This window comes from Acanthisitta chloris, unplaced genomic scaffold (assembly GCF_000695815.1).
Source record: "Acanthisitta chloris isolate BGI_N310 unplaced genomic scaffold, ASM69581v1 scaffold21379, whole genome shotgun sequence".
Classification (NCBI taxonomy): Eukaryota; Metazoa; Chordata; class Aves; order Passeriformes; family Acanthisittidae; genus Acanthisitta; species Acanthisitta chloris.
Genome location: NW_008692229.1, coordinates 1,362 through 16,705, shown reverse-complemented (window position 1 = coordinate 16,705; position 15,344 = coordinate 1,362). Strand labels below are relative to the sequence as shown.

Sequence of the window (15,344 nt, the reverse complement as noted above, 5' to 3'; positions counted from 1 at the left end):
TTTGCAGAGGTACTCTTGGCCTACTTTTGCAGCTGTTGACTCTATGGCAACGAATTAGGCCAATACTTAGCACCTGTGAAAAGTGCTGTCCTAAATTTATTTGGATTTGCCTCAGCCTCAGGACTTTTTGGAGTAGACCAAAGTAAGTGGCACTGTGTGCTCCAGAGAAATGTGGGAACAAATACGGTTCTGAGGCCATCCTATGGCATGGAGAGGAGTAAATTGTGTTGAACCTGAAGCAATGGAATCATGATGACCTCAAAACATCAAATTTAGTTGCAATCTTGGCTTAGTTAGCATAACACTGATTTTCATGCCTGCTTGAAAGTTGTAATTGCTGTTGGACTCTTGGTGGCCTTAAGTTCCACAGGTAATGTAAAATATCAGTTGCCTTAGAGAGGCTCAGTCACTGCTGCTGGCAGACAGAATGTGAGAATCAGCTTGGGATGCAGCATCAGTGTTCTCTCACCTTCCTAGAAGAATAAGTGAGTTATTGTTCAAGGGCAACCACAGTTTTCTTTTTTCTTCCTGAACTTGAAGAGAATTTTAAAAAAGGAGCACAAAGTAGTTGCTGGAGCATGCAGCAGTTTTCACAGAGGAATTGGGGCCATGATTATTATTCACATACGCTTTCATGTTCAAATCTGGAAGTCTCAAGGTAGTAAGTTAAATTATGGGGAAGCACCAATAAAATAAAGCAGTTTGCAGAGAGGGCACATTTCACTCCTGTGTTCTTCAGGGCTGGTAACAAGCTTTCTCTTCAGCCCATGCAGTAATTAATTTGAGGGAATAGAGGACAATTCAAAAGCCCAATTTTGGAAGCAGACTGACAAAATACTTCAAGTGCTCTCTGCCAGATTTACCACACCTATCTTCTGCCCCTTGTTCAAGAACCTCTTGTTAGGTGGTGAGTCACCTTCAGCTCATTTGAATTCTGGAAAAGTGCCAATCCATTCTCTTTCTGATTCCAGAAGGACAAATGACATTGCCCTAGGAGATCTTAAGTACTTTGGTAGGTGGCATAAGTCTGTGTCTGTAACGTCAGTGTTTGCAGTGCTGTGGATCTTTGTAGTCAGTCAGTTAAAGGTGAAGACCCAACATCTACCCCTGGATGAGACTAGTCAGGACTAGCTTTAGTGTGGTAGTACTGGATGCACTCCCGGAGCACATTTAATCCAAAATGGATTTGATTTCCATGCTCCAAGGCTGCCCTGCAGTGCAAACCTAAATGTGGCAGAAGATTTGCAGTGGGAGTGACCCTCTGCTGTGTCCTAAAATGCTAATGTAGTCAGACCTTAACTTCATTTACATTCTACGCCAAAAACATGATGATAGAAATACTCCTCTGATCATATGACTTCTTTTTGTCTGAAAGTCCATGAGACCTCTAGGGTTTTTAGTTACTTGGCACTTCCAGGACATCACAACTATTGTGCTGTGTGTTCAAACAGGTAAAGGGCATTGTGTATCTTACATCTAGTGTGTCCTGGAGATAAACCTGCAAGATACTGATGACAATAATTTTCAGTGCATTTTGCTGCAAATTAGAGCCTGTTTCTTGCCATGAACTCTCCCAATCTTTGCCACAATGCCAGATTATCACCAATGAAAGCCAAGTGACAAGATGCTCATTTGGAACATGGAGCAGTGAAGAGGACAGGCAGTTATCTGAGCAAACACTGTGTCCCAAAAGTAAAGCACTTGCTGCTGGGTACTCTCAAGGGGTTATGTGAACAATGAGTTTGCAGGAAGCCTGTTTATGTTCCCATTATGAATCTTTGACCTCTGCTTGTTAACAGAGATGTTATCATTAAACTGTTTTGCTAAATACAACATACAAGTAAGCAAGAAAGTTATAGTTTACACCAACTCCACACTTACGAACCTGAGATACTTCTAAATCTGTCAAAAAAACCCTCCAAAACCCCCCCCAAAAAAAAACAAGTGAGAAAAATCTAAAACTGTTAGAAGTGCTAGTCTTTAATGAAATGCCACATAAACTCTTCTTGCAGATAGGACGCGATTGTACCTTCTCCAAAACGCACTACTTCTAATCTCAAGAGTAATTTCAGTCTAAAGTCCATGTGCTGGGCCCAAATGACGTAGACCTTGGTATCACATTGCTGTGCTGTTCTGGTTTTCTTCAGCCTTGCCTGGTGCTTGCTGGCTTTGTAGCTGTCTGATGGTTCCTGGAATATTTGCCAAGCTGACTCACCAGTGGAAGAACCCCAGGAGAGCTCACTTTCTCATCTCCCTTGTGGAGACTGGGGCTGTATTGTTACTGTTCCCGAGGACAGATTTGCTCTGGCATTAACTGAGTGTTTCTAACTAGCTAAATGCCATAAAGAGAGACCACGTTTCAGGTGAAAAGAGGACGTGTTGGTTAAAATGTTACAGCAAACTATATTGCCACAAAGGCACTATAGATTGGGGAAGGTCTCTGTTCAGAAGCTGCATGCTTCAGACTAACAGCAGCAGGGAGAGAGGTTTTCTGCTACACAGTGTTGTCTTCATTTTAAACGTAGCACCTGGTTTTAATTGTGTGTTTTGGGTTTTTTTTTGTCTGTGGTTTTTGATGTTCTTAAATTGTTTTTTTAAAGGGAAATGAATTCTTAAAATGCACAAAGTGTTTTACTAGGGAATACACAAAGTGTTTTACTAGGGATCTGAAAATGCTTATTCTCTCAGAATAGGTTTTCAAGCCTCTTCAAGAAAAAATGAATGGCAAACTTCACTAATCAGTGATCCTAGCTTAGGACTGTTGTGACAGCGCAAGCAAGGGAATTGTGAAGTAGTGCCTCCCTATTTCGACAACGAAATTTCTCTTCTCTTTGTGGAAACTTCCTTACCTTCCTCAGTAATGGTTCTTGGACTCAGCCTAATCCCAAATTCCTTGCCCAAGACGATAAAATCTGAAGTGGTACATAATTTATAAAGTTCCTCCACCACCCCAAGTTTTAGAAAGCATCACCCTTTTGTTATGTCCTCTGCTTGTTTTTTAAAGAAATATGCAGTTACCATGGCAACTCTTGCCCACGCTGGAAATCAGTTACTGCAAGTTTCTGGCATGGCTTGTATTTGCATATGCTGCAAGGGGCACTGTTATTAAACAGACTGTTAATTAATCTTCCAGTCAATGACTGAGACAACTGATGTGACAATAGTTGCAACTTTCTAATTCCAGGTCAAAGTGGTCATGCACAGCTCTGTGCCACTGAGTTTGCATGCTCACTACTTTTAGGTAGTGCTCTTTCATAGAGATAGATTTATTTTTTTTCCCCTTACAACCTGAAGCCATGCTTATGTGTTTCAATTATCAAGGAACTGAAGAAAAGAGGTATATTTTTGATTACACACCAGCATTTTTGTGAGACATTCTATTAGCCTCAAAATGAGATGAAAGCATCTATTTTGGTCCATTTTAGTATAGATATTTATTATTATCTATGCATGTCTTTATTAATTTTTTAAATTGGTTTAAGCCTGTAAAAAGATTATTGATATTATACTTTGTCCTCTGAATAAATGTGACAATTAAAACGTGTTTAGCACCCAAAATTCATGTTATTCCTCTCTGAGACTTGAAACTTTATCTCAAAGTGATTGTTGAATTAATGTCTTATACTGTACAGTAATGCGCTCAGCTTGTATTACCAAAGGCTTTGCTATGATTCATGCTACAGGATGGCAGTTAGAGACAGCATCTGATAACTTGGCTTCTTGTTTTTCTTTTCCCTTTTAGAAGTTTCTGTGGGATGCAGATCATGCCATTGGACTGCATTTGGGTAAAGGATGAGTTCTGTGTTTCTCTGAGGAATCTTCCAACGCTTTTTGTAAATTACCTTTTAATGGTGTTCTAAATGAGCTTACGTGAAACAAACAGTATTGGATCATGAGTGAAGAAAAAAACATCGGTGCATCCCAGAAAATGTTGTCTCCTTCAAGAAGTACTAGCAGCTGCTCCTCCAAGCAGGGAAGTAGACAGGTAATGCAAACTTTTTTAACCAAGCTGAAAGCATTGCTAAGCTTGGTTGTTACTTTTGTTCTTGCATATTGGCAAATCTCTTAAACCCTGTTTTCCTCTTGCTTGCTTGGTTTATATCATCACTTCTTTGTTTTCTTTGCTCTTTTTTTTGGTTTTTTGGTAGAAGCATCTTGGGTTTAGTCAAAAGCAGTAAACACATTATTGAATGGCAGGCACATGTAGAACTGGAATGCTAACAGTGAATTTTGATTTCCATCATGTTGCGTGCATGGTGTCTTTATAGTGAAATAGAGCTGGTGTAGCAGCTTGGTCTCAGTTGTCTGATCCTGAAATCCCAAATATTCTCTGTAAGATACCACTTTGTGGTAGAACATTGTGTCACTGCTCTGCTTATTTCAAGTTTCCAAGGAAAAGTGGGCATGCATGTGGGAAAGAGAACACACTTTTCAGGAACTTGACCTAGGGCCTCTTTAGCAATGAAAAGGTGCCTGTCAGTGCCTGTGTGTGATGTTTGTTGCTGTAGAACTGCAGTTATGAAAATAAGTATTCATGTAATGTGATATATTAGGGTGCCTAAGGAAAATGATGCTCTGTTTTGTGCAGAGATTATGCTATTCTTTAAACCTTTCAGTTTTAAAAGACGTATCTACCAGGGTTTGCACCTGACAAGTGAGGCTGCTAAAGACAGCTTTTGTCTGTGGGCAAGAAACACTGACCTGCAGTTGCACCGAGAATTAAGCTTAAGCATGCTCAATCCATGCTTGCAAAATCATGAGCAATATGCTCAACATAAACTTTTTGTACAAGTGCTGGCTTAGTGGAGCTCTTGAAGCTGCCTCAGGTTGAAATTTTAATTGGAATTGAGCATCCCAATGCCCAAAAGCTTTGGGGACCTCAGCTGTGTTTTGAAATAGCACCTGCTTTTCTGGAACTTCTGACCCTTTACATATGGTTAGTGAGGCAGACAAATCTGAACCATTTATGCCCTTTAAAGTGCTGTGCTTGTAAGAAATACTGTGCATTCCTAGTACACTAGAACAAAATTCTTGCTTTCAGGATGCCTTTTTTGTTTTCCTGCAACATTATTTTTATCAATCTACTCTATATGAGATTACCTTTAAAAAGAGTAATTAAAAAGATTTGTATTATCTGTTTCAACAGTTCTTGTCTATCAAGTGTTATCATGTAGTATTTAAATAATAAGATTTACATGACCATGACTAAATCCATTGGTGTGTTACACAGCCAGTATAAACAACCATACTTACACAAAAGCAATTTCTGCAAGAACCTTGCTTACTGCCATTTAACATGATCAAATCTGTTTGCTAGCTTGAGCTTTTGGTACTATTATTAGTGGGTACCTTTTCTTAACCATTTTGTTCTCACCTGTTCTCTTTGGAGAAAAGGGAAAATTCAGTGAAGTTTATATGTCATCTTGTCAATCCCCAGTTTTTTTGTTTTTCATCCTTGTGCAAGAAAGAAAGGTGTAACTGAGCAAGATGAGAGATGCAACTTGGTGCTTTGTTTGTATTCCTGGTAGATCCCTGCTCATTCATTATAGTCAGGCAGATGGTAAATAGCCTCATACACCTATCAGGTCAAGCTGGATGGAGGTATAACGTAGGTTGTTTCCCAATGTGCACTGAAGGGCAATACAGCTGATATTTCTTCATGATAATATGGGTCATTGTGATAAATATCTCTGCTTTGATCAGTGTTTCAGTATTAATTTTGTCATAGTTAGTGATTGCAATACCAAGTAAGTAACAGTAGACTTTTGGACTGGGTTGACTCATTGTTCATATTTTCAGGGGGTTGTAGTGATAGATGCAAGGATTAGAAGTTGGGCAATTTGTGTGACTTGTTATATGCTGGGAAGTGGCCACTAAGAAGAACTTCCAAGCTCTGCTTGTTTGCTTTTTCAAAAGAGTCTGAAAATTTACAAACACTTTTTTCAGAAATTATGTGTGCTTAAGGTCCCACTGGTCTTTATAATAATTTTTATTTAAATAGGGACTTGTAATATCTGTAAGGAATACCTTTTTATTTCCTTCTTTACCAAGTGCAATAGCTCTAGCTTATTCTATAACTTTGCTTGCATCTGTTGGAGTGATCTAGAGGCCTTCCTTCAAGGTAGTGAAATTTAGAAAGGAAAAAGAGAAAGAAATTAATTCTAAATTACAGTTTCTTTCAGCATAGTCAGTGTTTATGTATGTGACTGCACATTGCTATTCCTTATTTAATTCCCTGATGGTTTTGGTGTTTTTCACATGGCTGTTTTTTCACACTGAAGTTGTAATTTACAGAGCAAACTGTTTTTCTGGGCAAAACAGATTGAACAAGATAAGACTGAAAGAAAAAAAAATAAAGCTTTAAATCTTTTTATGAAGATTTAAATATGCTGTGTGGTATGCACTTTGGATATTTGCTTGAAGATAACTTTTATGGGTCATTTTCCCTTACTATTTAAAATTTATTTGTTAATTGTAATTTGTGATGGTAGCATGTTTCAGTGACTGTTTTGTTAGCTGTACTCTTCTGTGCTGCATGTGGAAAGATGCTCCTTTAAGTCTAGCAGAGGCAATAGTCTTCAAGGCATATTGGCCTAGACAATGCAGTGCTTTGGTGAGGAACAGGTATCTTCTCCCTGTTCCTGTTCCCCAAAAGGCTCTGGTCTTGCAGATTGTAATGATCTTTACCCTGCATGACAGACCCTCTCTTTAGTTGTGTAAACCACGTTGTGTGGCATGTATTATAAAATCTAAATTGTTGGTGTGGGCAGTGAGGATGTTGAAATCTTTCTTGTGTCCTGTCCTTTTGCTCCTCACTTCTCACAGAGGATTTCTTTTCATGACAGATCAAGTAGTTTGGTTTATATTATTAATTGCTTCTTTTCTCACTCAAGTCTTTGTATTGGTAAACTGGAGCTTTGCAGTCTGTCCCTGCTAATACCCATCTACTCAGGGCTGACAAGACTGGGGGTGGGTGATGCCAATGCCTGAGAGTTTTTTAATTTGCTCTTGCACGTTAGTTTAAATGGCAGCACTTTAGGTGTTCTATTAAGAAAACAGCTAGAATCTAAAGTTCTATAAAAGTGTTAAAAATCCCCTAATTCAAAACAAACCACGTGTGCAACAACCTCTAGCAGCTTTTTGATTGGTTTGTTTGGTTTGGGTTTTTTTGTTTCAAAATCCTGGTAGAATAGTAGAATGTAACACTGTTACTGATACATAATCTTGCCATGTGTTGTGCAGACTAGGGAGTGACAAACTATGATTTTGATGTTCTTTCCTTCATCTTCCAGTTCCATGCAAGGCTTCTTATTCCTGCTTCAAACACTTGTGCCTCTCTCAGGGGCTTTCAGAGCTAGGCTCATGTCTTGCAGGTTAGCGACAGATCTGCCTGACAGGTGCTTTTTTTTTCTGCTGCTGCTCTGACACAGCACTTCATTGAATCTGATCTGAAAGAAATTCTGAAAAGTGTAGGGGGAAGGGATCTGGAGAGCTGGCGTGGGAGGAGGTTTGCCCAAAAAATAGCAGGATCTGAATTCTGAGTTTCTCTGATTTCCTAGGCATAGACTCTGTTGCTGGTGTACACTGGCACCAAGTCAGTGACCTGAGACTGGGATAACACAGCAGTTGCAAGGCTGATGTGTCTGCTAAAATTTAGTTATGTGTTGGGGTGTTGCTGGTGTGGAACACGAGTCTTGTGATGCAGATGAGTCACTGCTAGAAAGGAGTCGACTTAAGCAGGGCTACAAGATATGGAGAGGTCTACTTTTGCTACAGTAGGTGCCTGTTTCCTGGCAGATGTAACACATTTGCAGTGTGAACCGAGGAGCTTAACAATTCATCCTGTTTCACTAAGTTCACCTTCACCTTGAAGCCTCTTTGCAAGTTGGGGGCTACTGCCACTTCCAACCTCTTTGCTTTTCTCTGCTTATCTGAGCCACAACTCAAACTGTGTTTTGTGAGGAAAGAAAACTGCTGTTGATCTTCTTTAAATTTAAATTGACCTGTGATCAGAAGAAAATATATTGTGGTAGTTATTTTAAAATGTAATATGTTAACTAACTTTTAGAATGGATGCACTAGGGAAAAGCTTTATGACCAGAGAACCACTTAAAAAAACCTCATGTTCCATAAAAGAAAATTAAATCATTTCTGCCAATTTTATGAACCGTAACAAATACTTTAGTTGCAGCTGATGCCAACCCTTATCCTCCACAAAGCAGGTTTCTATTTTTGGCACTTTAAAATATTTGGTCCAACTGACTGCACTTTCCACTGGAAGAAAGTCTGGCACTGTCATCTGTTTGGTTCACGGAGCTGCAAGTGCAAGCATTGGTCTGAAAGCTGTTCAAAGTCATTACTTCATACTTTCTCCTGAAATAATTTGCCTTGAGAAACTTTATGGTACAGAATATTGCAGAAAATGAGGAGGCTTTTATTTTATTGAACAAAGAATGTTACTACATTTACCTAAAGATTAATTTATATTTGACAGCCAAGGTGTATAGGGTTTTTTCCTCAGCCACAGAGCAGGTATAGGCCAAGTAGCATCTACAGAGTGATTTTGCAGTGCTGATCTGAAATAAGTGCCTTTGGACCTGAGAAAAATAAAGATTTTGTTCCTCCCTTAGCCTTGAGCGAAATTTCTTCCTAGGCAGCAAATGCATTGTGCTACATTTTGTGCAGATTTTGGCCCATAATGATGCAAAATCTTTTGTAGTGTCATAATCTTAAGACACAACCAATCTGGACATCAGACTTATGCTAGAATTGTTATTGCCATTCATCTGGGAGTTTTGGCAGGATTTTTTGGGGGAAGGAGTGTCATGGTTGGGTTTTTTTAGCACTGTAGTTAGGGCTATCTCTTTCAGTTCCCAGTTCTGGGATAAGAATCAGCAAAAGGGAACGTAATCTGAATGCTTCCAGCAGTTTTCAGGAAGTCCTGTATCCAATTTGCTCTTCTGCTATTTCAGACAGATGAGAACAGACGATAACCAACCAGCCTGATTCATTTGCCTTCATTTTAGAGAGTAAGCAGTTTTCTTTCAGTTCTGCAGCTGCTCCCAGCAATAGCCAGCTGATGCTTTTTCCTCATTCAATGAGGTGTCAGGTCTCTCACAAGACAAAAGCTCCATCAATATCTATAGGGTCTGGGTCAAGAACATATGGATCCAAAACCAGTCACAGCAGTAGTGTTTTGAAAAATGTGGGAGTTTGGCTGTTCAGGTGGGAAAGTTTGGATTCTTCTAGAAGGATGTATATGGAAGAGGACTAGATGCTGTTTGTTAATGCATCACTGTAACTTGCATGTGTCCAGCAAGTTCCCCAGCTGTTAATTCTATGAGATTTTAAGAGGATCCATTTCTAATTCAACTAAGCTACGTAAAGTTGGCAAAAGAAGTGCAAGGTTCCCAGGGCAGAAAGGTGAGTCAGAGACTTGCCTTCACCAGTTGAGATTTAGCAAGCCATTGAGCCTGCTGGATGGGAAACAGTGCTCCCACTTAAGCTTTCCTTCCCGTTTTCGCACATTTTACTAGCGAAGACCCTTTCTAGGCCACCTCACTGATCTGAAGAACAGTGATAAATGTGGCTTTCCTGCAGGAACGTGGGAGATGCTTTGTGTCTGGACTGCAGGAGAGGTCTAGGCAAAACTGGGGTTGTAATGCAGGCCAGGATGTGTTCCATATTGAAAAGCTTTATCAAAACTATTAACACCATGTATATTCCAGGTGGGTGTAATTGGCTGAGCTATTTCTCAACTGCTTCCTTTCTCTTCACCTCGTACACCCCATATAGCATGGGTCGGTCTTGTTTCAAGAGCCCCTTCCTTTCTAAGCTTATCCTTATAGAAAGATGAGGCTCCATGGACACCTCATCACAGCCTGTTTCAGTACTTAAAGGGAGCTTATGAAAAAGACAGAGAATGAATTTTTACATGGGCACATACTGATAGGACAAGGGGGAATGATTTGAAACTAGAAGAAGAGAAATTTGTATTAGAAATTCAAAAGAAACTGTTTACTGTGAGGGTGGTGAGGCCCTGGAGCAGACTGCCCAGAGAAGTTGTGGGTGCCCCAATCCCTGGAAGTGTTCAAGATGAGGTTGGATGGGGCCCTGAGCATCCTGGTCTAGTGGAAGGTGTTTCTGCCCATGGCAGAGGATTTGGAACTAGATGATCTTTGAGGTCTATGAAACTGGATTCTTATGTTTTCCTTGATTATGCTCAAATTTATGCTTGTCCCCTTCAAGTAGACTACTGTATCAATGATATGCTGTGTTTATGCTTAATCAAAGCTTGTGAGAACTTGATCCCAAAGTTGAAGTTGTTTCAACATTCTCGTGAAGGTACACGAGAATGTTGAAAAGGATCTATCGTTCACTGGTCTTGACTACTATCAGATTAATTATCAGTGGAAAAGTTATATGTTTGGGTACTGCAGTTTAATTTATTTTGGCAAAGGCAAGGGAAATAGCTTGCTTGGTAGTTGGGCAAAAGAGCTTTTAAGTTCTTCTGACTGATTTCAAGAAGAAAGAAACAAAACCATAAACAACATTTTTCCTGATCTCACAGGTGTTCCTGTTAGTTCTTAATTAGAATTATCTCTCATTAGTTCCATCAGGCTTCTCACGTTTTAAAATGTTTACCTTTATCCAAATCCCCAATTTGAAATCAGCTAATGTCAAGGTTATTTTTATGTCGGCTCATTTAATAGATTTAATAGAGGGGATGAGATTTTATCCACATGTTGATGTTTAAGCAGCAGTAAGTTCATGTTTTACTTAGTGTAAATTGTAGCATTACAGTATATTTGATGATATTTAAAGAAGCGGCTCTCTGTCATCATAACAGTCCTAATCCTTGTGATTATGTAAGGGTTAATAAATAAACTTTACAGGAAAAAGAAATCCAAGACCATTACAGAAAGCATTTAGTGGCCTCCATTTACATTTATGGCAAAAGAGGTGGTGGAACATCATTTCCCTTTGGCTTCCGAGATTGTAGAGTGGAATGTTCTGTTGGGGGAAAAAAAAAAAAGGTGTGTGTGGGGTAGGTCCTTAATTATGAAGGCTTAGAGCTGCCTTTGTACTTGAAGAGCTGTCAAATGGCAGCTGGGGAGCTCTAGCTAACTGTCCTTGCATGGGCACGTACTGGCTCTCTGCTTCATTATCTGCCAGCTTCACCCTGTGAAAGACCAGTGCTGTTGGGCTCTGGCAGCAGAGCGTGCAGTGATGCTGCTAGTGTTGGGCTGATGTGCTGGAGACAGCCCAGGAGGCCTCCTGTCTGTCTCCCTTTCAGCCTGCTGACTCATGTTATCCATGAGTAACCTCTCTGCTCCCTGATCTGATATCATAGTCATTTACCCCAAAGCAGGAAAGAGTTCGTGATTATTGAGAATTTTAAATGAGTCCAGAAGTAATAAAAATGTAAATATACAGAATATGGAATGTAACTTCTGGTTTTCAATAGAAAAAAAGTATGATTTAATGATCATTGGTTAGAAGTAATGATATTCAAGGAGCTGTCAAAATACCTGTTAAACCAGAGGGAATAAAGAAGTTCTTTGTTGCAAAACTGACCAGGATTAACTGACCAGCCCTTACTGATGTGTAGGGCCACAAAGTGTGTGCCCTGATCAAAATTTTGATTAGGATAACTGCACTTCTGACTTGTGCTCAGGTAGTGTGGCATCATTGAGTGGTCTGTAGGATGTTGAATGACAGGAGTTGCCCAGCCCCACGTTTCTAGTGCTTGCAGCCTGCTGTGTGGTGAGTGTTGGGAGCCTGAACTCAAAACAGGGAAGCAGAGCAGCTTCCCACTTTGCTCCATTCAGTGCAGCACACAGAAAATACTAAAAAAATCATGGAGTGCCACCAATGGTGGAACATATTACCTGATGTATTTTTTCCCTAGGTTTCTAGGAGTGAATTTAAGGATTCTGGAGATGCATAAATACGAAAAACTAGCACTCTTGCTGATTTCTGTTTTAAGTGGGTTTTTTAGCCAGTTAGGTTCTTTTGGGGATTACTTTCCTATGTATTGGAAAGTAGGAGGAGGACCATGATTATTTACCTATCTGGTGTACTCCTGTTTTCCCTGAAGTGTTTCATGCTAGTCCATTTTTGTCATTACATTCTATATATTAAACTGTTCTATGTCTTTTTCAAATATAAGGGGATGGTACTAGCACATGCCATTTCCTGTCAGTTTTTCATAATTCTACATCTGCCAAATCCTGTGGTAGCTGGCAATAAATAATTCATGAGATCTGTGATCAGAAATCTTGAAACTCATGTTACATTGTCGTTTGCAGTTGTTCCATAAATAAAAAACTATAAAAATACAATGAGGTTTAGTCTCTTCTCTGTTACGTTGCTGCAGGGTCTTTCATTTAAGAGTTCCCAGTGGCAAAAAAGAGAGATTCTCTTTTAATTAGAGTAGTATCTGATGAAGGGTGGTTTATATTTTTCTTGTACTTTCTCTTTATTACGTGTTCCTCATAGCACTTGAGTTACTTCCCTGGCTTTTTAATTTAATATAATTTAATTGTATTATTTTTACTTTAGAGAAGCTGCAATTCACATCAAACACAAAACCTTCAGTTACTGAATATGGGCAAAAGGGTTTTATAGAAAAAGTCTTCCTTTTCAGTGTCTTTTATTTTTAGCTTCCTAACCTCCAAAACATATCCTTTCAGCATAGACTGTTTCTGCCTGTGATAGCAGTAGGGTTTTTATGCTAAGTTGTGACTAAGCTGTGGTTATGCACTGTGTGTATGTATGTGCAGAAAAATATACGTATACAGTTCTGGTGAGCACATACATCCAGTGAAGGATGATGTCATAAAAATTGTGTTTTGTTTACTTGATATTGTTTCTATTAAAACTGAAAATAATTTTGTCTCTTGGTAGATATGTAACAAAAAAGTGTAAGAATGGATCTTTGGTTAGATTTCAACAATTGGGTTTTGTTTTTTTTCTTATAGCCTTCTTCTTCTTGAATCTCTCTTAACAATACAGTTCTTTGGAAGAAATAAGATCTACATTTGGATTTTCTGTTTAAGCAGGACAGCTGGGAAATTGTAGAAGGACTCCGGGGAGCAATGAATTGTACCCAGGAGCCACAGAAGCAGGAGGGCTGCTTGCTGAAAAAGAGGAAATGGCCTTTGAAGGGCTGGCACAAGGTAGGAAAGGAATGTGTATCTGAAAGCTTAATGCTTTCAGTGAGTGGCACTTACTTGGTGCAGTTCCGTGGCAAAAAGGTTGCTCAAAAGCAAATAAAGCTTCCTCCAAGGAAATGGAAGAGGAGAGGGTGTGGTTGTGGTATTTTCTGGTTGGTTTTCTTTTGGTGTGTTTTGTTTGGTTTTAATTCTCTACATTTCTGGTTACAGAGATACTTCTTTTTGGACAGAGGGATTTTGAAGTATTCTAAATGCCAAGCTGATGTAAGTGATCTGAAACTCTTTAAGGCCATTATAAAGTAACAATGCTACTTTAGCCAAAATAACAATAATTCTCTGCTGTTGGCAATGAGAAATAGAGTTTCAGCCATTCTAAACAGCAGGTTGAGGAGAGGGAAATGTTTTCAGCAGGTAATATTTATCATTTTGCTTTATTCTGGAGTGACTGTATTTTTACTTTTTACCTTTTTGCAGATAGAGAGAGGAAAACTTCATGGCTGTATTGATGTTGGACTTTCTGTCATGTCTGTAAAGAAATCAACAAAATGTATAGATTTGGATACAGAAGAGCAGATATACCATCTGAAGGTAGGTATTCAAGATTGTTATAACTTTGCTCCCAAATTAACAACATCAGTTATGTCTGGTAGAGGTCTGTTAGTTATGCTAATAATTTACTTTTCAGTCTTACCAGGTTAGTTTACAGTTTATAATTTGAAAGGCCTTGTGGTACTATTTCAGTCTTGTGCCACTAATCCAGTGCTGAGCAGAAACTTTGAAGATGCCTCTTGTTTAGCAGCACTCTTTTCACCCAGCTTTTTTTTACTTGTTGCACAAGTACTTTTGTTTTCAGCAGTTGTATCTTTGTGTTGGTCTTACCTACAGAAAGTATTTTCCATCTTCAAGTATGGGGATTTATCTATCCTTGTAGAATAAACTGGTTTAAAATACATCACCAAAATCAATTTTCTATTTGTAGTTAGTTAAACCTTGATGTGACTTTAACAATGGCAATAAAGAAACAACAAATTAAATGTGTGGGGTTTTTTAATCTGTAAGTTGCTAAGTATTGTGTTCTGCATTGGAAGTCATTACTGAAGTTTCTCTTTTTCTTGACTTTATCCTGTGATTAATTTTCTGTCATGCTTAAGCTCAAACAGTATACATTTTAGTAGGAGCCTCCTTAGAAAAACTTTTCTGATGTTTCACCAATAAAGGCCACCCAGACTAGTTGTCCAAGGAGCACAAAATACCATAGTTTCTTTGTTGTTTGGTTTTGAATGTGAATGTTATAAAACCTGAAATTTTGTGTAGGTGAAATCTCAGGAGCTGTTTGATGAATGGGTAGCAAAGCTTCGTCACCACAGAATGTATCGTCAGAACGAAATCTCCATGTTCCCTCATGACACCAATAATATTTTCTTCCCTGCGTCTACTACTACGGACTCTGTCCCTGGTTTCTGTGATTCTACTTCAGGTAGAAAGGTAATAGTTATGATTTATAAATAATGAGCTTTCATAAGGAATTAAATTATTATGATTTGTGTTTATTAAATAAAAAACATAATGGAAGTTTGTGGTCACATTTAAGTTATGCTCTAAAATGTCAAGAGGAAAATGATATTACTTAGAGATTTACTCCCAAGCAGTTTTCTTTATAATGCTGTTAAATTTATAATAGTGTTTAATTGTTTTAAGCCAGTAAATTATTTTTTCATGGTGTCTTTCAAAACTGTATACTGAGTTAGAATCCTCATAACTTTGGGGACATATATCAGTTTATGTCTGATATGTGCTGGTGAATATTAGTTTGTGTCACAGAAGAGCACTCAGCAAGGTTTTTTTCCTTTTAGCATTTTGCCATATATCCTTTAACTAATAAAACCTCTCCCCTTCTATGCTAATGAAGCTGACTAATTATCTGAGGAGTATACAGGAATTATACAGGAAGCCATCATTCATTATTTATATTTTTAACTGAGGTAAGAATATTATTCAAACTGATCCAAGGACCATGCTATGAGTAGGGATGGGGTCTGGATGGGTCCAGTCAGCAGTGTACTAATCTTTTGGTAAAGTCTGTGGCTGTTAGTTTCACGAATGACCTGACAAACGCTCAATCCAATACCACAAATGACCTCTTTGATGCAGTTTCATGGAAGAGGG

At 38.7% G+C, this 15,344-nt stretch overlaps 1 protein-coding gene across 1 annotated transcript; it reads left to right on the top strand.

Moving 5' to 3' along the window:
• Nucleotides 1-3,892: 3,892 nt before the first annotated feature.
• Nucleotides 3,893-14,663, top strand: LOC103809723 (oxysterol-binding protein-related protein 3-like; the record flags this gene model as incomplete). The annotated part of the gene is made up of 5 exons (XM_009082580.1): nt 3,893-3,985; nt 13,065-13,181; nt 13,389-13,442; nt 13,653-13,766; nt 14,493-14,663. Coding segments are annotated over exons 1-5 (549 nt in total), but the record flags the coding sequence as incomplete, so codon positions are not given.
• Between the last annotated feature and the right edge of the window lie 681 nt (nt 14,664-15,344).